The sequence below is a fragment of the Fistularia commersonii genome, chromosome 22 (genome assembly GCF_037954325.1).
Source record: "Fistularia commersonii isolate RoL2024-O1a breed Wild chromosome 22, RoL_Fcom_v1.0, whole genome shotgun sequence".
Lineage (NCBI taxonomy): Eukaryota > Metazoa > Chordata > Actinopteri > Syngnathiformes > Fistulariidae > Fistularia > Fistularia commersonii.
The window spans coordinates 4,106,234-4,130,000 of NC_141305.1; the positions used below are offsets into that span (position 1 = coordinate 4,106,234).

General features: G+C 42.9%; 1 protein-coding gene across 3 annotated transcripts in view; it reads right to left on the reverse strand.

Moving 5' to 3' along the window:
- Positions 1 to 19,298: 19,298 nt before the first annotated feature.
- LOC147221340 (transmembrane protein 17A) overlaps positions 19,299 to 23,767 on the reverse strand; it is a 6,483-nt gene continuing 2,014 nt past the window's right edge. Inside the window, exons 3-5 of one of the 3 annotated variants that reach the window (XR_015107865.1) lie at positions 23,190 to 23,303; positions 22,559 to 22,909; positions 19,299 to 19,933 (exon numbers count right to left, since the gene is read on the reverse strand). Coding sequence is in view for 1 of the 3 variants with exons in the window: in XM_086169716.1 (XP_086025842.1) it covers positions 22,610 to 22,909; positions 23,190 to 23,303 (414 nt within the window). In the remaining 2 variants the exon portion in view is untranslated. Of the gene's footprint in view, positions 19,951 to 22,474; positions 22,910 to 23,189; positions 23,304 to 23,767 lie in introns of those variants that run through there. The other 2 variants (XR_015107864.1, XM_086169716.1) reach the window with 2 other exon arrangements.

Below are 23,767 nucleotides of genomic sequence, written 5' to 3' on the forward strand. Positions count from 1 at the left end.
GAAAAAAGTAACGGCTTATTTACCGGAATTTGTGATAATTCTAAAACCCAAGTTGTCCTTACAGACTTTGGGACCACCTAAATAGAAGCTTCAAGAACCAAACACCCACGCTTTTTCCTGTCTGATGGCAAGGTCGCGATGCTGATGTCACGTATGCACACACACACACACACACACACACACACACACACACACACACACACACACACACACACACACACACACACACACACACACACAGATCCTGGCTTAGAGCAACGGGAAATGCAAATGAGATCAGGATTTAAAGAAAAAAAAAATTTAGCAACTAATATTTTAATTTAATAAATGCCGAGAGCGAGAATTTGTCAGTGAAAAGAAGACTTTCAGCCAAATAATACATTTGCATTAGGGTTGAGGGGAACGGGATGTGAGCACCCTTTGATGTAATCGCTGGATCAGACAGCTCTGCTCCGGAATTATTTTTTGTTTTTTTATTTCAATAAAAAATAAAAATAAAAAAAAGTAAAAAAAAAAAAAAAAAAAAAAAAACCCAAACGCGCCAGACATCCGGCTCTCTCAAGGGCAGGTTTTGCATATTAAATGGAATAAATGATTCTGCGCTTGGATTCAGATCTAGTGATTGATGTCGTATGTCACACAAACACACACGCACTCACACACACACGCTGAATCAGATCTGGTTTAAAAGCAGCAGTTGAAAGTTCAACAAAATCCCCAAAAAGGGTTAAAAAAAAAAAAAAAAAAAAAGATGATGCAAAACGCAAAAACAACCTTTTCACTTTTTTCTGGGTTCATTTCTAGACGATATAAATATCCGTTACCCGCAGGCCTGCAGGGCGAGTGGAGCTGAAAGGAACTCAACCCGTGGGTAAAAATATACAAATACACGTTTTGAAAAAAGGTCATAAATGATTAGCGCCTGTAAGGCCCTTTATTACACATTCGTAAAAAAGGTTCGGGACGGAAACGCGCAGGATGAGTAACGAGCGTGTCGTTTCCCGGCGGGAAATAGTGATACATTTCTTTTCGCCTAGACATTAATCAGCCGGCGAACGCCTCAAGGTGAGGGACGGTAATCAACAGGAAATAACAGGGGCGCCGAAATATGCCGGTGTGATGTAGAATGAAAAAAAAATAGGAGACACGAGAAGGAGAACCTCCTCGCGAGCCGGCGGACCCGTGCAAACCGAGTTCGGCATGAACACGTAACACGCGATGAAAACACTTTTTATCCAAGTATAAAAAAAAGCCCGACTTATCCCGGATCCCTCGGTGGGATCGGTAACTCACGGTAACTTCATTACTGGGCTGCCGGGGTTCAGAGGGAGCGCTGTTGCGTCAGTCCGTAAAGGGGGTTTCTTTTCGTGCGAAGGGCCCGCAAATCACCGCCAACGCTCCGGGACACGGGCGCTTTTTTTGACAAGAGCGCAGCTTTGATTCAATTTTCCATATTACAGAGTTTAATATGGATTTTAATAGGCCGCCTCAGTCCCGGGAAAGGACACGAAGAAAGATTATTCCTTTTAGAATACACCCAAGATAACACCTAAGAGCCCTCGGAGGAAAGGCTCGCTAATCTCATCAGCGCATGCAGCACAAACAAACAAAACGGGCACTTTAGTCAATTTCCCCTCCTCCGCCTGAACAAACGGCGGAGCCGAGCCGATACGGCGCGATCGCTTTTATTGCGGCAGTGAGCGCGCTGGAGAGCGACTAAAAACTTTGAAGAATCCGGGGATCCATAAAAGTGGAGAAAATAAAAAGCAACGCGGGAACGCTTTGGATGTTTAACTGCTCGTCGTTTGTTCTCCTGCCAGTCGGGTAAGAAGAGCCAAATTAAACAAAAGGAAGATGCGGAAATCTTTAAACTGCACCACAGTGATGGAAAGCTAGACCGCATCTGGAGGACACGTCTGGAAACATTGTTTTCTTCCTCGTACCCAAATGTTGTCGGTCCTGCTCCCAAACCCAGTGCACGTTTACATGGAGCGCTACAATGAGCAAGATGCTAATTAAACATGCTAAATCCAAGCTAACTGTTAGCAACCAATGCCAATAATAATAACTCTTACTACACTCTAACGAACTCATTCCTGATCCCATCCATCCTCGTTCATCTCAATGTTAATAATAATAATGATAATAATAAAATATTTGAATGAAGTCGCCTTAATTGACGCTCAAGGTCACTGAACAGACAAAATACACACAGAAGTCTTGTTTATTGAGGGTTTGTTGAACCGTCCGCAATAAACAATAATCCGCAAAGTAGAAAGCTTTTAATATTATTATTGATATGTATTAAAAAGTTTTATGACCCCTTTTTATTAACCTTTCACATACATTTGTAGGTAAGAGTGTTTGTGTGAATTACATCGGAAGTGTTTATAAGTGTATCAAGTAGTGATCGCAGTAGTATTACTATTACTATTATTAATACCATGATTATTTTTGTATATTGACATAATATGCTGCTCAAAAAATTGGGAAAAATCACACTTCTGTGAAATCAAATTGTCCTCTTAGGAAGCAACACTTGTTTTAAGGACATTACATCAACGTTGGATCAGCCTGTGGTAAGTTTTTTCACTTTAATTTGGAGCGTGACTCCAAATCCAGACCTCCATGGGTTCATACATTTGATTTCCATTGATCATTTTTGTATGATATTGTTGTCAGCACATTAAACTATGTAAAGTACAAAGTATTCAATGAGAATATTTCATTCATTCAAATCTAGGGGGAGTTTTTTCATGTTCCCTTTATTTCTTATTGTATACTTACACATATTATATATATATATTATATATAATGTATAATATATATCTAATATGTGTAAGTATATAATGATATACGCTATATGATAATATATAATACATAAACACTATATATATATATATATATAATTATGCATATATAATTATATTATAGATACACAATTATATGTACATATTATATATAAAAGTAATATAACATATAATATCAAGAATATACATATAATATTATAAGATATTTCATATCTTGCAATGTGTTTTATTTCTTTTGTAGATTTTTTTAACTTAAATTCTTGAAACTGTTTTTGTTAAAACATTTTCGGGGGGGGTCAAAATGCGCATTTTAATATAAAAATAATTGAAACAATAAATATGTAAAATTACGTTCATACCGCAAAAACCTGTGATAGAGCAAATAAAAAAAAAAAGAGATATCAAATTAGACCGCAAAAGATGATATGTCAAAAGACTGCCGTATAAACCAGATAGAGATTTAAAAGAAACGATTAAAAAATAAAAACAATAAACGCGCCAATGTGTAATCGCTCCTCTGCGTGTTGATCCCTGATCTTCTCTGCAGAGCTTTGGGTTCCGCGTCGTTTTGCATCGTGATGTTTGCAAGCGACGCGGTTCCGCTCGGGTCTCACCTGGAAGCGAAGGCCAACAAAAAATAAACAAGATAAAATAAATAAGGAAATGTAACGGGAGGAAAACAACTTTTTAGAAAGTTATGTAAATTTAGCTTAATGAGCCCCGGGCAAGATTCGCTCCTGGAAGCCTTCAGCACGGAGAGAGAGAGAGAGCCTTTATTTTCCACCGCTGAATTCTCCAGACGCCACGACTATAAGCTCCCAAACTAAACCCCGCAATTAATGCTATCCCCGGTAATGACTGCACTTAACCTTAAGCGATGAATCCTTAAGCAAGGCGCGCTAATGGCGTTTCGTTTAAAAAAAAAAAGAAACCGTGCCACTGGAGGGGATCCGGGTTCGGAGATATTCCACCGAGACGGCAGACAGCGCGGGTCACGCCACCGCGCACGTGACGGCCGGGTGTAAACAAGAGGCAATTAGCTTAGCGCTGGGGGACAACTGTGTTTTTATTTGCATGCATTAGCACCAATATGTTGGACATGCGTTGGAGATCTAACGTCGGGAGGAAGTTCAGATCCCGACGAGTCGACGGTGAGGTTTTCAAAATACAGGGCTTTTTTTTCTTTTTTTTTTAGATTTGGACATTACAACCGTGTTTGTGTTTGGATCATTTTTATCCAAAAAAAAAAAAAAAAAAAAAAAAAAAATGCCAATGCAGATGCTGCAAATCCTTTGAATGTAGCTGCAGAACGACCGCAGCCGCGCAATCGCAAGAACCACACACACATGCAATTGAACACACACTCACACACAGACATGCACATCCTATTAGGTTTCGATACATCTTTGCCAGATCTGGTGGCCGCCATTGATCTCCGACAGCTGGAGGGGTTTCCAACTCAGTCAGTCCAGAGAACATGAAGTTGACGTCCCTGGAGATGAAGAGCAATCAGCCGACTCCCCACCAATCAGACGACAGCGGGGAGGCGAAGTCGCCGGCACGCCGGGGGGACTCTGCTGATGCGACTGAGCCATTTCCTGTCTCTTTGAGTCGCTGAGTAGATTATTTGGTTGAAACACTTAATGGAAGGTTTAATTACAAGGGTCTGCTTATTAAAATCCGCGCGGGGGGAACGGTACTTCAGATTCCGCATCAAATACTTTGATTACTGCGTCAAACAAAGTACATCTGCGACTGCAACGTAATGAGAATTAAAGAAAATATTCAAAGAAACAAAAACAAATTTGGATCGGCGCAGTTTACGTTTGTTTTTCTTAAACAGTCCGGCAATTAGACCAGGCGAAAACTATCGAGGGGAGCTGGAGAAAATAAAAGGATCCCGCCAAAACCCATTAGAGGCTCGTGTTTGTATTCTTCCCCCGGAGCCAAAACTAATAAACAGGACAGAACCCTGCATTAGGTGTAATGAGAGAAAAGATATGAGTCTTATTATCTACTCTGGACAGTATTTATTCCTATTAGTCCACAAACTTTAGAGAAGCAATGTTGGGCGCCAGATGATTACGGGGTGGAGACGTCAAACAAAGTCGTATTTCATTTGCGCCTCGCGACGAGCAAAGAAAATTGAGATATTAAATTTCCAGGGTTGTTTTTATTGGTCGGCCAGCCCGTCCGACCGCCGTCATTTTCGCCAGACGACCCTTCGTGTCTCAGGTGAGAAGCCCGTCGGCGCCGGCAGACGTGACGTCCAATTTGAGCCGTCCGTATTTATTGGCGTCTCAGTTCTGCGTTTGCACTTACGGCCCTTTTCGTCGCAGATGAGGCCGGTTTGTTTTTAACTGTTTGGTTACGTGCGCAGAGTGGAATTTTTGCATTTTCTGCATTTTGATTTTTAGGATAAAGGGGAACCTTGACTTACGAGCTAATTGTTACATGAAGTTTAGCAAAGAGGAGCAAAAGTTTGCACATTTAGCAACACATTGTAGCATCATTAAGGGTGTAATAGTGCATTTTATTAGAAGCCGTCTTTCTTTGACGCGAGTAACCGGGAGAAGCGGCAGCGAGTTGCACATTTCTTGGCATAAAAAAGCAAAAAAAATCTACAAAATAAAACAACATTTACGTCTATGATCGGTCTATAATCCATTATAACAACTTTGATGACATGAAGAAATATACTAAATATAAAAAATAGCACCAAATAAAAAAAAAAAATCAACCTTCCACCGCCGGCATCTTTGTCTAATACTTCATGGTAAATACACTCAGATTATTTCTTTACATTCTCTTTTATTCTGTATTATTATTTTGTAGAAATTATTTGTCATTCATTGAGTACATTTTTCTTAAACCAGAAGGGATCAATAGCCTTTCAATTAATTTAATTAGTGAAATTTAATTTGGCTTTTGAAAATAATTAACAAGTATTTAATTAGAATATATTTTATTATAGTTTGTTCATTTTTTTTTTTTAAATATAATATTACATTTGAAGATTACAGCGATCTTGTAACATCTAAAGAAAACGTGTTCAAGTATTTTTGACACTCTTTCTGCGCGCGACAGTAAAAGGATATGTGTTTGGTTTTCTGCTGGTGGATAATTTTGGTTAAGTTTGGTTAGATTTTAAGTATTTTGAATAAAAGTAAGCTTCAACCCAACATCTTTTATTTCGTTGTTCAAAATGTTTTTTTGCATGCAGAAGATTTTGTTTTCTAAGCAGCTGTTCATTGATTAAAAAAAAAAGGGCAACACATATTTTGTTTATACAAAAAAAAAAAGAAAAAAAAAAAAAGAATGTCCCATGTTAATTAATTTAAATTTCAAAAGGGTTGTGTGGGTCCCAATGAATCAATCAATTCCTTTATTTTTCATTGTCAAAGAACACACGGTAAGATAAAATACCAACCCTGCAGAGGATCAGGGAGATGCTCTTTTGCAATTCATGCTGCGTCTGTTTCAAAATTCTGAGCTTGATATTAACCTTATCACTCGTGCAGCGATACCTTGACTTATGACTAACTGGCTCGTAACTCGATTTGCTTGAATGTCGATTTGATTAAAAATTTAAACATATTATTAATATATAGTAATATTATATTGTATCATTTTATATATTATAAATACTTATACATATTAATATCATATATAAAAATATGTTATATTATGTATATCAAAATATATAGATATTAATATTAAAACATATTATATGAATAAAAATAAAATTAATAATTAACAAATAATGCATAAAAGATAATAATCCATATAATAATATATGATAAAAGAGAATGTAAAGAAATAATATGTTAAGTGCATTTAACTTGATGAATCAACAAAGGTTCCTGAACTCGTTGGCTACACGCTTAATGCTACAAAGTGTCGCTAAATGTAACTTCTGAGATACTTTTTGGCTTGACGTCATTGAGCGACAGAGTGAACGCCGCTCCTTTTTTTTTTAAAAAAGATCAATCCATCCCCGACCGGCTTTGAGTGACTCTTCCGATGCCTCGTGCATTGACGTTCCCGCCGTCGGCTGCATCGTAAACGTCTCCTGCATCGTCACGGATTACGCTCTCCGTCACCATATCTCACCAACGTCTTCATCTTCTTACGGATTGACAACATGCACACTTTGCTCACGTTTTTCCAAGATTTCTCTGGTCTGCATAGCGTCGGACGGCGCATCCCAACTATTTTCAATCGCTGTATCACAATCAGTCACGTCTGTGTCAATTGCCGCTCGCTCTTAACTCAGATCTGGGCTTGTATCTCAAAGCGAAAAAAATCCACTGAGCGACAGCTCGTATCTCGGGAAAACGACTTATGAGTTGGCGCAGTCGTAAGTCGATGTTTCCGTAATCAGCCCGTAGTTGTGATTTTCCAAAAGAATATTTCAGGGTTCGTAAACACGTCGGCTTTGTGAGCAACGAGCACAAACTTTTGAATGTGTACTTTTAAAGTAGACGTCATGGTCCCGGTCCAAATGGCCCGCTGTAATTTTGAATTACCGACATAATCAGATTTACATTTTCAGTTACCCCGGCGCTATCTTTCTTCGTGCCGTCAGTTAATGTCGCGTTTCTCTTCTCCCGTCTCGGCGACGAGGCGGCGCTCCGAAGCGTCTCCAGACATCTGGCCATCACGCCGCGCTAACTTTGAGACATATGTTGGGTCCTGCGTTTTAAAATCCGTTTAGAAGTCCGTCCCCGCTTGACTGATTCCGATGTGTCAGGTTCTTTTTTTTTTTTTTTTTCCCGGCCCGTCTCCGGGAATCGTCTTCCGTCTTCCGCCATTATCATTCGCGTCATGGTGGTGGAGCGGAGCCAGGAGCTTGATTGGATCAGGAGTCATCAAGCTTTCAGTTTTAATTGAATTGCGGTCGCTCCGTCCCCGGGAGCCCACCAGCGGGCAGAAAATACTAAGCAGAGCATTAAGAATTAGCCCGAGATATTCGAGGTGCATTAAGCGAAGGGTCTGATGAGGATAGCCGCCATTTAATATCGGTAACAAAATGTTCTCCAGCACCATTCGTATGTGGGTCAGGCCTGAACAATTGAGCAGGGATTAATATTTAAAGCAAAACACAAGTCGACGATGACGAATCTGTTTTCATACCAAGTGTCAGATATTACCCCTGTGTCTTTTGTTCCGCGCAAACTAAACGCCAGCCGCTGAGAAAGGCTTAACGTTATCACTTCCTGCTTATTTTTGAACTATTATTTTTTTAATGCCGGCTTGAGGGCGACTCAATCACCCAGCCGTCCCGGTTAAAGCGTGTTTTCCCACAAGCTCAGTGTTGTTGTTGTTTTGTTTTGGTCGGTTCTTCCCACCGGTGCGCACGCCGCCGCCCACGACGAGAACACTAATACAGGACAGAACGCGCAAAACAGAATTCAAAACGGGTATTTTAGGTTTCATCGCTCCGATGAAATAAAGAATATGGTTTTGAAAAAAATAATCTGTCATATTTGACGTTACATGACGTGCTAGCCCAGCTCAACTAGCGCGGCTAAGCTAAGTATCTGAGTGTATACTTACTATAATAAGTGAGTTATTTGTATTTGGATTTAAATTAATTTCCTACAGGTATTTTCTTTTCAACTTTAAGGCTTTAAGACAGATGGTTTGTAGGTTTTGATGACCTCCCTCTGATTTTTAAATAGTTTATTCACAGTTTGCCATGTCCATTTCTTCACTTCCAGCTACTCCCTTTCTGATTCCTTTTTTACATTTCTCTCTCCCTCGCGACCGGTTTTTCTTATTCTGCATATTTTTGTCATGAATATCCATCTTATTTTTTAACTTGCTGTGCCATTTTCTTGTACATTTTTGACATATTACACCACTGTTCTCAGCTAAATGTGACTTTTCAGCCTGGATGCAGCTAGCTAATCATAGATGGCGTCAGTGTCACATTATCCCGAGCTTCATGCACCATTTTCAATTATTTGTTCAAATGTAAATAATAATAGTATAAATAGAATTAAGAACAGTTGGCGTGAGTAAACAGCAATAACAAAACTCAGGTCACAACATGGGCAACTGGCATTAGCATTAGCAGACATTGAAGGTGACATGGCCAAATTCTGTATGCTAACATGTTTCAGAATAACTGATGCAGCAAATAGCAAACACCTTGCTTATGCTAGTTATGTAGCAAACTTACTGTGGAGCCATAAGGAAAACATGTTGGTGAGTAATCCGCTATTTATCAATAATCTTACACTTCACCCAACAATCAGAGAACAAAACAGAATCAAGACATTCCTATTGAAGGAACGTTTAACACAGCACATATAGAAGAAATGATCGAAATAAAGAAGTGATTAAGAACGTCTAAAACAAGCTCGTAATACAACGTAATTGTCAGAGCTGATATGAGAGATGGAAGAAAGACGGTTGAATATTTCACGCCGTTAAAAGCGACAAAGGAGATTATACTGATGAAAAATCAATTCAAATGACAACGGACGGCGCCGCAGTCAGACGGAACCTGCAATATAATCACTTCCGCCTTCAAAAAAAAGAAATCACATGATAAATGTGTTTTCCAGCAGCGGGAATTTATTTACTCCTACTCAAACATCTCTTTTTTTGTCACACAGTGTCAATTTATAAATATATTTACATATAGCTCGGGGGGCATCTGAGGGCTGCAGAGTCTGCAGGAGAATGTAGCCCAGTATTTTCTGGGATGATAAGTGAGAGACTCTCGAGCCCAGGACATCTCCCAGACTCTCCGGTGCAGTATTTAGGCCAGATGTGTAAACTATCAGAAGGATCCGGTTCATTCGTATTTGTCTCTGGATCCCGTTCGAAGGCGCAGCCGGCAGCATCTTGCCTCCGGACAGCACGAGCTGGATGGATTTCACATCCTCCTTAATGAAAGCTACCCTTCTGTGAGAAACAGATACCGGCCGTCCGAGACTCTCGGGGGGGTGGGGGGGTGGGGGGGGGTGGGGGGTGGTGAAGGGAGAAAAAAACAAAAAAAAAAATAGTAAATGTCTCTCTAATGAGACCCAGCTTGGTTCATTTGCAAGAACTCAATCACGACTCCATTTATTCTTTAAAAAAAAGGGGGGGGGGGGGCTGAGGGAACTAGTTTCACCGGCAAAATGATAATGGATAGACTCAAATAAAAAGAAATGCTCCACCTGTATGACTTTTCATTCATTCATTAGCTATACTACCCCTGCAGGAATTGAGCAAGAGGAAGGGATTCACCCTGAACATTCGACAAACAACCATTCGCCCTCTCAATCGTAGGAGTCTCAAACTCATTTTCACCAAGGACAACATGTATAAATGTAACTAAATATAACCAAATCTAACGTAAAATAAATGTAACTCTATCTTGATATTAAATAATTCTGAGTTTTTTTATTTTATTTTTTATTTTAAGACCATCAGACATTTTAAGATGTTCTTGCAGGCCACATAAAATGACCTGGCGGGCCACATTCAGCCCGCAGGCCTTGAGTTTGACACGTGTATTAGATATTTCAGGGCTAATAAGCTAAAACACTAAACCTAACTGTGTGCAATTTATTGCATCTAGCATTGTCCCGCTAATGCTAGCATGCTGTTATGTTGAAAAACAAGTGCAAATCAAGAAAGGGTTAGCAACCTAGCATCAGGCGAGTTACCCATGTTGCACCACTCATTGCTAAATGCTAATGTTATCTAGGTTACACGAAGAGACGGTGAGCTTTAGCTGACGATGTTTGATAGATGTGAAATAGAAACATACAAGCATTCACACTCTCATTCACATGTCTGGGTAATTCGGGGTCTCCAATGAACCTCCTGCTAATTTTTGGACTGTGGGAAGAAACCGCTAACCTCTGCACCACCGCGCCGCCACCAGTATGTCCTCCTGGTCATTAGCAAGGTTCAAATTATAGTAGCATACAAGGGGGCGCCATAACATAACTGCTTTTACACACTCTCAGGTCTTCTGACAAAGGAGCGGCCGCAGAGCAGAGTGAACGCAGGATCTCCAAAATTCAGGTCCTACGATTATCCGAAGGCTTATCCAAATCCGGATCGTTCCTGAATTAGCATTCCTCTCCACCGGGCGAGCGCAAACCAGAAGAAGGCATTTTAAGTCAAACACACAAAAGATGAACGAAGGTATCAAAAATTCAGCCCATGCACTGACTGGATTTTTAAAACGAAATCCATCCGGTTTATATGAAAGAGATATGAAATTGACCGCGAGTGCAAAGCAGCTCCAAGTGCTCAGGGGAGCACCGCGGGGTCAGGAGGTGCTAGTAGTAACCGCCTACGGCAGGAGATGAGGGGCGACGGGGTAAAGTGGACGCCTCCGTCAGCAGGGACGGGACGATTGTTTCGATTGTCGAAGCGAAAAGGCGGCGCGAGAGGAGGATAGCGAAGAGGTGTGACGAAACAAAGTGAAAGTACATTTCACCAAACGTCACATCTCTGTGATCACCTCCTGAACTTCATTGCAGTCTTCCTGCATAACGAGCCCCGAGCCGCTCCTCCGACCGACGCTCGGTCTGAAATGCAAAACAGCCGCGGTTGTAAGGAAGAAAAAAAAAAAAAAAAAACATACACAAGGCGTTTCATCACCGCGGCGTCTCTCGACACGTTGTCTGCCGGCATCTGAGATGACATCACTTTGACGGGCGTTAAAGGATTTCGGGGTGAGGAGCCTCCGGACTTTTTTCCATTCATTGTGTAAGTAAGTACTGCTAACTGATCTCCTTTGAGTCTGACGGCGGGAATCCACCTCCGACCGGCTCACCGAAAAACACCAGACACTCGTGAGTCGACCGTGTCTGTAAAACTCGATGACCTGGTTGTTGTTAGCAAAGAAATACTGCGGCCGGGAATCTGAGGTTCATCCTGCACTCGGGAGCAAAGATAAGGAATGGATGAATTCATATGGAGGAAATCCGGTCTGGTTTTAAATTTCAATTAAATCTCACGACTGAAATTTCATTCTGAAGAAACACAAAAGGGAGGTTTTCCTTTTCAGTTGCACTCGGCTGATAAAATCTAGGAACGGCGGTTGTTTTTCTTTGCGCCGTCGGATCACAACGTTTACTTCTCGCCGCTTGATTTACGATGTCAGATTCGACTCCGTGACCTTGACGACGGCGCCGCTGTCCGATTGGCTCTGATTTCAAACGGGCCTTGATTTTTCCGCACGTTGTGTTTGTGTGGACCCGCCAAGGACAGAATTCTACAAGCGGTTAGCGCGGCGATGAGGGATTCGCACGTCCCTCGGCCGCCGGATAGATCAATGGGAATCACTCGCCGGCGGGAGCGGCGGGTGAGCCAATCAGAGAGGAGCTTGTTGGGGCTCGTCCATGTTGCCAGCGCGGCTCAGGTGGCCGAGCAGCCGGCGAGTGATCCCGAGGCTCTCTGAACGCAAACCTCATCCAAACCGGTGCCAAAGAACCAGAACTCCTTTTCTATACCGCTTATCTCGCACTCAGGATCGCCGGGCGGAGGGGCGGAGCCTCCGCTGTGATTGGACGAGAGGGAAGGTTCACCTTGGGCTGGTCGCAAACAACCATTCACCCTCTCATTCACACGTCATACAGATATATAAACTGTAGAACTGGTCATAACATATTCTCTTCAATAGCATCTGGCAGCTGCTCATCTGGTTACACTATCTATACATCTATATTCTGTAAAATTCTGTGTATTTTTGTTCATATAACATCTCTATATTATCCATTCTGTAGAGTTGTTGTAGAAGACATCTGTATATTGCCATCTGTTAATCATATTAATCCCTATCTGTGTGTACATAATCTGCACATAACAATTATCCACCTTTACTTGCACTAGCTGTAAAAAAAAATAAAAAATGCATTGATTCTTTGATACAGCATTTGATACAGCATAAGCACGTCTGCTTTTTGCACTTCTGATTAGATGCTAACTGCATTTGGCTTCTCTGTAACCTTACAGGTGTGAATGGAATTAGATTAGATTCAATTGCGAACGATAACCTGCGACTTTTTTGACTTTGAACACTACGGCTTAAACAACGATGCGGCTAATTTATGGAATTTTTTTTGAGAGGGTGCTCACGAGCTTCACGCCGCCAAAACATTTATTCTTGTTGCATTGGGCCGATGAAATGACCGGGAAATTCTGAGGCCGTCCAACTCCGACACCAAAGAAGAGGAAGACACCGAAGAAGCCCAAGATAGCGATCAGCTACGCAGGTGCGGCTTATATTGAGGTGAGCTCAATAGTCCGGCACATTTATTCAAATTCCATCCACACAATTCAGGGTCTCCATGAACCTGCTGCATGTTGTTGCACAATGTGAGGAACCTGGAGAACCTAGAGGAACCCTTGCGGACACAGGCTATCTGGCCGCTAACGTCTACTAGCTGCTACTGCTTCTTCTCGTCCTTTCGGCTTTTCCCTTCAAGGGGCCCGACAGCGAATCAACCTTTTCCATCTAACCCTATTCTCACTACATCCGTACATCTTCTCCTTGGTCTTCCTCTAGACCAGGGGTGGGCAAAGTTTTTGGCAAGGGGCTGCATTGACTTTTAAAATTTGTCAGACAGGCCGGGTCAGCACAAGATACAATACATAAAAAAAAACCAAATAAAACAACACATTTGTTAACAGCACATATCAGGCTCGACTGACATTTGTCTGAAAGTTGTCTGACATAAGCTTTAAAAATAAAACCCGCTTGAAGGCTCTGACGTTTGCTTGCATTTCACGCACAAACCAGTTTTCCCTTGTAGCTTCACGTCCAGGTCATTCATGGGTGTCAGTATGTTAATCACAGGAAAATTCTCAAGTGTTCTCAAGTAACGCCAAAAATGAAATAATCTCCTACTTGAGCTCCCGCACTCATAAATCCAATCATTCACATGAAGTATGATTTTTGTACCAATCTTTGGCGGGCCGGATTAAAAAGACCAACGGGCCGGATTTGGCCCGCGGGCCGTAGTTTGCCCACCCCTGCTCTAGACCTCCTTCCAGGATCAATCTACCAATATATTCACTATTCTTCCTCTGTAAATGATCGAACCATCTCGGTCTGGCTTCTCTGACCTTCTCTCCAAAACATCTACCATGTGTTGTTCCTCTGATGGACTCATTCCTGATCCTATCCATCCTGGTCACTCCCAAAGAGAACCTCATCATCTTCATCTCTGCGACCTCCAGCTCTGCCTCCTGTCTTTTTGTCATTGACACCGTCTCGAAACCATACAGCATCACTGGTCTCACCACTCTGCCAGCTGCGATGAATGGCTGGATCATGGAAAGCTACTGACCGCACACACACACACACACACACACACACACACATTTTCAAAATACTCATTTTCATTTCCCCTCATACAATCTCCAGATCTTGCACTGATCAGTTACTGTCAGGTTTCGCTGATGAAAAACTGCCTCCTTAAGGATTGTGGGTTAAAAAAAAAAAAAATTGGGATAATTGTTAAAAAAATGAGCGAAATTGTTTTGTAAAATGGCTAATATTGGGCCATTTAGCATAGCGTGACCGTCGTGGGGTTTCCCGCCGGCGCAGACGATGAAGATCCCCCCCCCCGTCATCAGGCTCTGCAGATTGAATGTTGCTCCTTGATGAAATATTCATCTGTACAGCGGCGGCGGCGGCGTGCGGCGAGCGTCCATTTAAACCACCGGGGGGGGGGGAGAATTACCCCCCTCACCCCCACCCCCAGGTAATCAGGCTCAAATTGAAAATACCCCTCTGCCAATTTCCAGTCCGAGCGTCAATATTCCCTTCGCCGTCAGGACGATGTCACATCACCCGTGCAGGGGGGGGGGTCGCCGGGTGGTCGGGGTGGGGGCTCATGAATGGAAAAATTCAGATTCCATCACCCGACGCCATTTAGGGTCGGCGATTGCGCAGGGCGTCCATTAAAGTCTCATTCACTTTTCTTTTTCCGAGCGGCGGGGGTGGAGGTGAGGGTCGGTGGGCGTGGTGGTGGTGGTGGTGGTGGTGGTGGTGGTGGTGGGGGGGGCGCAGACGTAGGTTCCCGTTCCCGCACCTGCTCGGAAAAATGAGCGAGAAAGACGGAGAGGACGTCTCCGAGGACGGAGCTGCAGCCTCGCCGGTTGATACTCCCCGCGGGATCGCACTCCAACCCCCACCGCCCGCCCGTTTGCCACCACCTATCTTCAGTTGCTAATGGAAACGGGAGAAATCACAGGGGGTGCAGAGGTGGGTCAGTTGTGCATGACTTACTCTTTTAATGATCTTCTCGGTTCTGCACGTGCGGCAGAGGGCCTCCCTGTGTGTCTTTACCTCCAAATTTCTTTTTCCCCACCATTGGACGCCGCCCGCAATCTGGCAGTTTCCGCCACGACTGCCGGCGCGCTCACGTGTTGTACATATCCTGTATTTTTGCATATTGCACCGGCAATCCCGCTCTCATTCCCCCTTTCCGGAACTCTTCAATTCACCCATTCGATGTTTTTGAGAAGGGCAGGCGTGCAAATATGCATTCACGCAAGACTCGGATTCATCCGGTCATTTATTCATTGCCAGTCGATCAAACATAGAGACATAAAGACATTCACTCATTCATTCGCACGTCATATAGAGACGTACAACCACTCACCCTCCTTCTCACATGGGATATATAAACATAAAACCATTCATTCACATATATAGAAATATAAACATTCACCCACTCATTCATGAACATACACTATATGGCCAAAAGTGTTTGCTGGCCAAGGGTTCAACATGACGTGGGTCCCCCCCTTGCAGCTTTGACAGCTTAAACTCTTCTGGGAAGGCTGTCCATGAAGTTCAGGAGTGTTTTTTGGGGAATTTTTGACCATTCTTCCAGAAGCGCATTTGTGAGGTCACACACACACACTGATGTCGGACAAGAAGCCCCAGCTCTCAGTCTCTGCGCTCATTCATCCCAAAGGTGTTCTGTGGGGTTGAGGTCAGGACTCTGTGCAGGCCAGTCAAGTTCATCCACACCAGATTCTGTCATCCATGTCTTTATGGACCTTTCTTTGTGCACTGGCGCACAGTCATGTTATCAAAGTGTTCCCACAAAGTTGGGAGCAGGGAATTGTCCAAAATGCCTCGGTATGCTGAAGCTTTCAGAGTTCCTTTCACTGGAACTAAGGGGCCAAGCTCAGCTCCTGAAAAACAACCCCCGCACCATAATCCCCCCCTCCAGCAAACTTCACACTTGGTACAATACGGGCATACAAGTACTGTTCTCCTGGCAACCGCCAAACCCAGACCCGTCCATCAGATCGCCAGATGGAGAAGCGTGATTCGTCACTCCAACGGACGTGTCTCCACTGCTCTAAAGTCCAGTGGCGGCGTGCTTTACACCAGTGGTCCTCAACCCCCGGGTTGCGGACCTGGGCCGCACAAGCAATGATCAATTATTTCCGTTGGATTTATCATCTGAGTCTTAGCAATCTTTATTTTAAAAAAATCTTTTATTTTGAAATGACAGGAATCTGTTGGTTATATCTCAGTCACTTGAGTGCCAAAAATGTAACTCACAAGCTAGCAAAATGACTGACAAACAGACGTCAGACGGAAAGTTTCTTTTCGAAGGGGAAAAGGTCTAGTGAAGAGACAGAAGAAGAGCCTATACTGTCCAAGAAAAAGAAAGATTTTAACAGACAATATCAGGAGTTCTATTTGAAATGTGGATTTATTGCAACATGTGATTCCCACAGACCAAGCCGCTCTGCATAACGTACTGCAATGAAGCCTTCATTATACTCATGTTATGTCTTTGGCGCAATGTTACGAGGACGCTGCTAATAAAGTTGCATACGAGTACACAGTGGATTCACATTTATTATTACAGTCGCAATAAACAATCTACGTGTATACACCCCCCCGGGCCGTGGTAAAATTGTCAAGTATTGACTGGTCTGCAGTGATAAAAAGGTCGGGGACCGCTGCTTTACTGCATCTGACGCTTTTTTGCATTGCACATAGTGATGTGTGGCTTGGATGCAGCAGCTCCTCCATGGAAACCCATTCTATGAAGCTCTGAAGGCCACATGAAGCGACTGCCTCTGCAGAAAGTTGGTGACCTCTGGCGCTATATGACTAAGCATCTGCTGACCCCACCAGTCAGTTTACATGCTCGCTGCCGCCGTCCCCAAACACTTCCATATTCTTATAATATAGCTGAAAGTTGACTGTGGAACATTTATCACGACTGGACTTGTTGCACAGGTGGCAGCCTATCACAGTTCAACACTGGAATTCACTGAGATCCTGAGAGCGACCCATTCTTTCACAAATTTATACACAATTTTTATACACCTGTGGCCATGGAAGTGATTGGTTCTGATTATTTGGATGGGTGAACAAATACTTTTTGACAAAAAGTGCAAAACCATTCACTCTCATTCACATATCATTTAGAGACAAATAACCATTCACATATGTTTGTTTATATATGTATTCACATTTTTTTTTTTTTTACTATTTTGTCAATTTTTATTTTTATTTATTTATTTTTTTTAAAATCTGAATTTTCTGAATTTATATTTGTCTGTATAGTGTTCTTTAGCATTGAGCCGGGCCCCTTAAATTAATTATATTATTATTGAGTTATGGATAGACATCCAACTGCTCACTCTCTCAATATGAGGTGGACAACTATTCACCCTCTCATTCAAAAATTGGAAAATTCAGGGATCCGCGATGCTTTTAGGCAGTTGGAGGAAGCCGGAGGACACATGGGGAACATGGAGGCTCCACAGAGAAAGGCCTCCTTGTTGGAATCCAACCAGGGAAGCGCTCGCGGCTGCCATTCACCAGCAAAGTTTATACCATCAACAAGACTGCAGAGGGAGTGAAAGCAGGACCCAAAAACCTTCCACATGTCTGCTTTCTAGAATCTTCTCAAAGCAGAGGAGACTGCTGGAGCCCAGACTTTCACAAAGAACCACCAAAGCAAGTCACAAGTTGGAACTAATTAAACCCAAAATGGATTTTCTCCCTGACGACTGACAGAAACACGAGGCTTTGTCAGAGAACAGTGAGGGTAAATCTTACCTTGATACTTGGACTTTTCCTTCTTTCCGTTTCCTTCTCCCAGATCCTCGTCAGAACCCAAGGCGCTCTAACGAGCAGGTAGTGATGTCCATATCCGCTCCACACCTTCCTGCAGGAGATGACCCGGCCTGCTGGCTCTTCCTGAAAGGGGCGGGCCTTGAGAGACATGTGACTCCAGGCCCCGCCCTTTTCAGGAAGAGCACTTTCCAACACCAGTTCCTCTTTGTTGTCTAATACGGGGTCACACCGAAAAGACCCACCACCGCCAAAAACAAAAAGCACGTTAAAATTAAAATAAATTAAAGTGAGGTAAAGTGAAACGGGTGACATGGTGGCAGAGTGGTTTGCACTTCGGCCTCGCCACAAACCGGTGAATGGATTTTTCTTCCTATGATGTGTGAATGAGAGGGTAAAAGGTTGTATGTTTCTATAAGCAGCTCTGTGATTGGTCCAGAGTGATCCCCACCTCTCTCCCAACGACAGCCGGGATAGGCTCCGGCTCCTCTGTGACCTCTGAGTGAATTCAATGACTGAATGAATGAATAATTGAATTTATGAATGAATTGATGACATTTCAAACACAGTTTGTACACAGTATTGATGAGGACATTTTGAATACTTTCATTAAATTGTAGAATTTTCTCGCAAAACCAATCAGGTCTTTATTTCATGTCCGGCTTTTGTCTGTCTTCAGAAGGCTAATCCCCCCCAATCTTTCCCTGTATGTTCTTCACCAAACCAATGGTTTGACGCAACAATAAACAGATGGATAAAAAGATAATGAGCGGCGCCTCGCTGTTGTAGGTCAAAGGTGAACGCTCCTGTCAGTTCAGAGGGAATAGAAAGGGATGATCAAATAAAATCAAACAACAAAAATCCAAAGAATACAAGGCTTGTGTGACGCCAACGTGTCAGGTGTTCATTTATTTCTTTTTTTTCCCATTCCATTGTTCCCTTTGAGGGTACGGGGAATTAGCTGCCGTTTCTGGAATGCAAAAAAGACACACACACACACACACACACACACACAAACACATACACGGCGCACGCTATTGGAGTTTATACCTTTACATGATTCCTCACACGTGAAGCAACGTGTGAGACAAACCGTTGTGTAAACAAACCCAACGTGGCGCTCGAGCTCCCCGACGACCCGACGCGACCTCTCGTTCGTGGCGAAATAAATAATGTATCATCATCAAGTAAGGAAAGGCTTAACCTTTACCCGCTCCTCCTCCTCTTTCCCGGACTCTGCAGCAGTGCTACATCCTCCCCATCCCTCTCCTCAGTGACTGACTGCCACTGTGTGGTCATAAATATTTAACACAGCTCTGCTGCAGTCAGGATACACTTGCATCTCCCGAAAAAGTGTGTGTGTGTGTGTGTGTGTGTGGGGGACAGGACGCAAGAACCACACTTGTCGTACAAAGTTCGTTATTGCGAAGCCCCCACCCTTCCCCGACCCCGGAAGAACGTTCCCTCTCACGCTGCGTATGGGAAAGATGTGAATTTCAAAAAAAAGAAAAAAAAAAGTTTTTTTTTTGTGGACGATTTCTCTGGTTCTGAAATTGGGGCAATTTGTGTTGTGGGGCCCCCATGGCGCGGGGACGGCAAATTTGGAAGCCGGCGTCACCAAACTGACCCGCTCACGGCCTTTTTGTTTCTGTTTTATCGTTTTTGCATTTTGTGGTTGAAACACCGCAGGGTGGAATGGGAGCGAAATGACGTCTCTGCCTGTGGCGTCGTGATTGACGGAGTTAAACTCCGCCTCTCGCCCTTCGACATCCGGGATTGGCTCCCGCCCCACAGCGACCCCGAGTGCAGGACGAGGTTTGTTTTGCTCCATTAAAATCCATTGTTTTCGGACAAAACCAAACCCATCGAAAATCAAAACAAAATTCAAAACGTGCGTTCTTTGCAGTGTGTGGAGCACACACACACCACACCACACCACACACACCCCCAGGGGGCACCGCCGCTCCTTTTTTTTCGTCCACGTCCGATGTGTTCCAGGCCGTGTTCCACCTGATGGTCCACCGAGGGGAAGTGTAGTGCGCCGCTGCAGACAGGAAGTGCCTGCATGAGTCAATGAATGTATGGAAAAATTAAATTCTCATCTCAGGATGTTAAAGACGGATCTGCTTAACTTTTGACAGAAAATTCTGAAAATGATGAATGTCGTATTCCAACATTATATTTCCTCAACATGTCAGAACGCTTTTTAACTTTTTTTTTCAACTTAACAGCATGCTAGCATTAGCAGGACAATGCTAGATGTAATTAAGTGCTCACGATTAGGTTTAGTGTTTTGGCGTATTAGTCCTGCAGCACTTGTTTCCTCTTTTTAATGTGTTTTGCACCTTCGTGTAATTGCTAGAAATGGAACTCTGGAGGTAACATGACTAGTTTTCTTTATGCTACCATGTTGGCAGCCTTCTGGAGGGGTACAAATCTGGACCACATCTGGATTAGTTATGCAATGCTAACGTTGCATAAAGATCACTGTCTCTACGTTTAACCTAGATAGCTTTAGCATTTAGCAATGAGTGGTGCAACACGGGTAACAAACCTAATGCTAGTTCGCTGCCCATTTCTTGATTTGCACTCGATTTTTCAACTTAACAGCATGCTAGCATTAGCGGGACAATACTAAATGCAATTATTGCACACGATTGGTTTAGTGTTTTAGCGTATCAGCCCTGTGTATATAATACACGTGTCAAACTCAAGGCCGGCGAGAACATCTTAAAATGTCTGATTGTCTTAAAATTAATAAGTCAAGCACTTGCATTGACCATAAACTACATTTCCCACAAATCATGCCAATCATCGCAGTGTATCCACGTCAATGTGATTCTCAACAAATGGAGTTGAGAAATACAAATGATCCCTAAATGTCCAGGAAGAGAAAAGGAGAAAAGTTTATGTAGATGGAGGTTGTTTCAAGAAAGATGGGAAGACGAATAAAATCTACGTCGGGATTTTGACACCAAACTAAGTATGCTAAGTTAGCCTTCCAGAAAAACACCAAATTGTCCAAGCATTAAAACCCAAAATGTTACACATGCATTTGCAAAGATTCTATGCAATAAGTTTGAATGTTTGAATGAGTAGTAAATTATTAAGTTATTTTACATTAAGGAGTAGTTACATATATATTATTATACATTTCATGTGTCATATAGTTACATTTATACTGTTACCGTTACATGTGACCCTTTGAGGGCAACCGTTATGATGTGGCCCTCGCTATGACACCCCTGGTCTAATACACAACTCATGGGTCTGACTTGCCGTTTATGAGGAAGAAAAAAAATACAAAATTATTACAATATTACAGTTTCAAAGCAGCAAACTGGTCCAGCTCGCTTATCTCACTGTCGATTACTACCGTCCTGACAGACAGGAGGCAGCAGGTAAAGCTGGGGAAAGTTCATATCAACACCCGGATAATCAATGTTGGTGCCCCCTAAGGGTGTGTGTGTGTGTGAGGGCCCCCCCCCCCCCCCCCCCCCCACACACACACACACACACACACACACACACACACACTAACACACAGCTCTTGACTCTCTACACTAATGACAGCCCTTCAAGGCACCCGTCTGTCAAATTCTTTGCAGACGACACAGTGGTTATCGGCTTCATTGAAGATGGTGGTTGAACTTCTGGTATGCTTGGAGCAACCTTGAAGAAGACAGTGGATATCAGGAGGAGTCCCCACCCCCTCCGTTTCTATGACAACACCTAAGGTTTCGGGGTTTAAAGTGGTGACGAATGTATATTTTCTGACATGGCTGCTTTGGGCTTTTTTGCTGCTGCTTTTTTATTGATCACATTAGGATTCGGCCGGTCCAATTAGAGCCGCAAGGAATAAATAACAGCGGTGGGAAGCAGAGAAGGGATGAAAAGGGGGAATGTGGCCTCGATTCATCAAAACGCAGCAAATGAAATGACATTTAGGATGAACTCACATGTATAAATGTAAATAAATTTAATGTAAAGGTCCCCCGTGTTTGCAAGAATCTGCCTCTTTTCCTTTTTAATGAAGATTAATTTCTGAGCTTTGGTCTGTGACCTGGCAAAATTGAACAATTAAAAACAAGATTTCCAGGGAAGGAGCTCCAAACAAGTGTTTGTGACAACACTAATTGAAAATATTCACCAAACAAATTAAAAAGGGGTCAAGAAAAGATATCCTGGAATTTAGATCTGGGACAATTTTTTTATTTTTATTTTTTATTTGTCTGAAAAAACAGACTGAAACAACATCAGCCTTATATTCAGACATCCTTCTTTTTTTTTTTTTTTTTTTTAATTAATAATATCGCGGGTTCAGATATATTTGGAGTCAATATATTATTACGCAATGGGAAACAAACCAGGGTGTAGTCACACACGATGAGCTGGCATAATGGATACAACAGAAGTTTTCACGAGAGGTTGGACTTTATAAGTGATTGACCAATTCATTAATTGATTGATTGAGCAGAACCTTCATTTAAAACTGTGACCCCAAACTTTCAAGTATTTGTACTGATTAGCAGAATGTATCAATGGTATATAATTGCATTTCATATAAATTAATGTTTAAGTGTGTGTACGTATATATGGACAACAATAATATAATTTTTTGTTTTTTTTTAAGGGATCATTTGGGAACGTGTACGAGCAGCGGACTCACGTCGGGGCCGAGGCTGCCGACGTTGGTGGGTCGGGGGTCGGGGGTCACGGGTCACCCGCAGACGTGGCGGCTCGGTGTCCGCGGGAGGACGCCGCGGCGGTTCAGCCCGGCCGGCCCCAGGCTCTCCACCTTGCCAAGCTGGTGCAGGTGGAAAAGTACGGTGAGCTTTCGGGTCATGGTCCTGAGCGCCAGGAAGGCTGCCAGGATCTGGCAGAGGAGGAAGAGAAGGTAGAGGGCGTGGACGGCCCTCTCCAGGGGCAGGATGATGATTTCTTCATCGGTCAGGAAGAAAAGCAGCACCGGCAGCTGGAACATGAAAGACAGGACCCAGAAGGCCGCCAGCTCTGGCACCTGATGACAGCGGATCACACACACACACACACACACACACACACACACACACACATACACACCGGGCTCAGTGGATGGAGGAGACGCAGGGATGGAGCAGTCGGGCATCAAGGGCTTCTCTAGTGCCCACATGAAAGAGTGGACACACACACACACACACACACACATACACACACTCCACAGACAGCTCCAGCCAAGAGCTGATTGTTTACATACGCGGGCTGAATATCCAAGCGTTCCCCCGATCTGTAATTCAGGAGGCGAGTCCGTAACGGATTACCTTCTCCTTCAGGTTGCCGATGAAGCCCAGGTAGAGCCGCAGCACCTCCACCAGGGTGAGGAGGATCATCCCCGTGACCAGGAGGCCCTGGTAGTATCCAGGAAGGTAATGGAACTGCAAAATACATCAGCAGGTATGTTTACAAGTGACATCCCGGACAACAATGTCCTCAAAAATAGTAGGCTACTTTGCTTCTTGCGCACTTGTTCTCTGTTGAGTGACGTTTCGATCGGGATGGAAACATTCAGTGTCTTCATATGCAGTGCATATGTTGTTAGCATTTGAATTATTGTTCTTACAACTACAACAATGGATGGATACCACTACTTGTATGTACTGTTTATAAATAATCATAATAAAAATTTCAGTACTATTATCACAATCATTATCACTTTAACAACTATTATTATTATCATCTTTATCATCATCAATTATTGATATTTAAACAATAGCAATAGCAAAAATAGCAACAATGGCAAGAACATTAGTATTGTTATTGATATCACAAATATACATATAAATATAATGATTAATATTATTGCTTTTTCACGACTATAAATTTTATATATTACTAAATA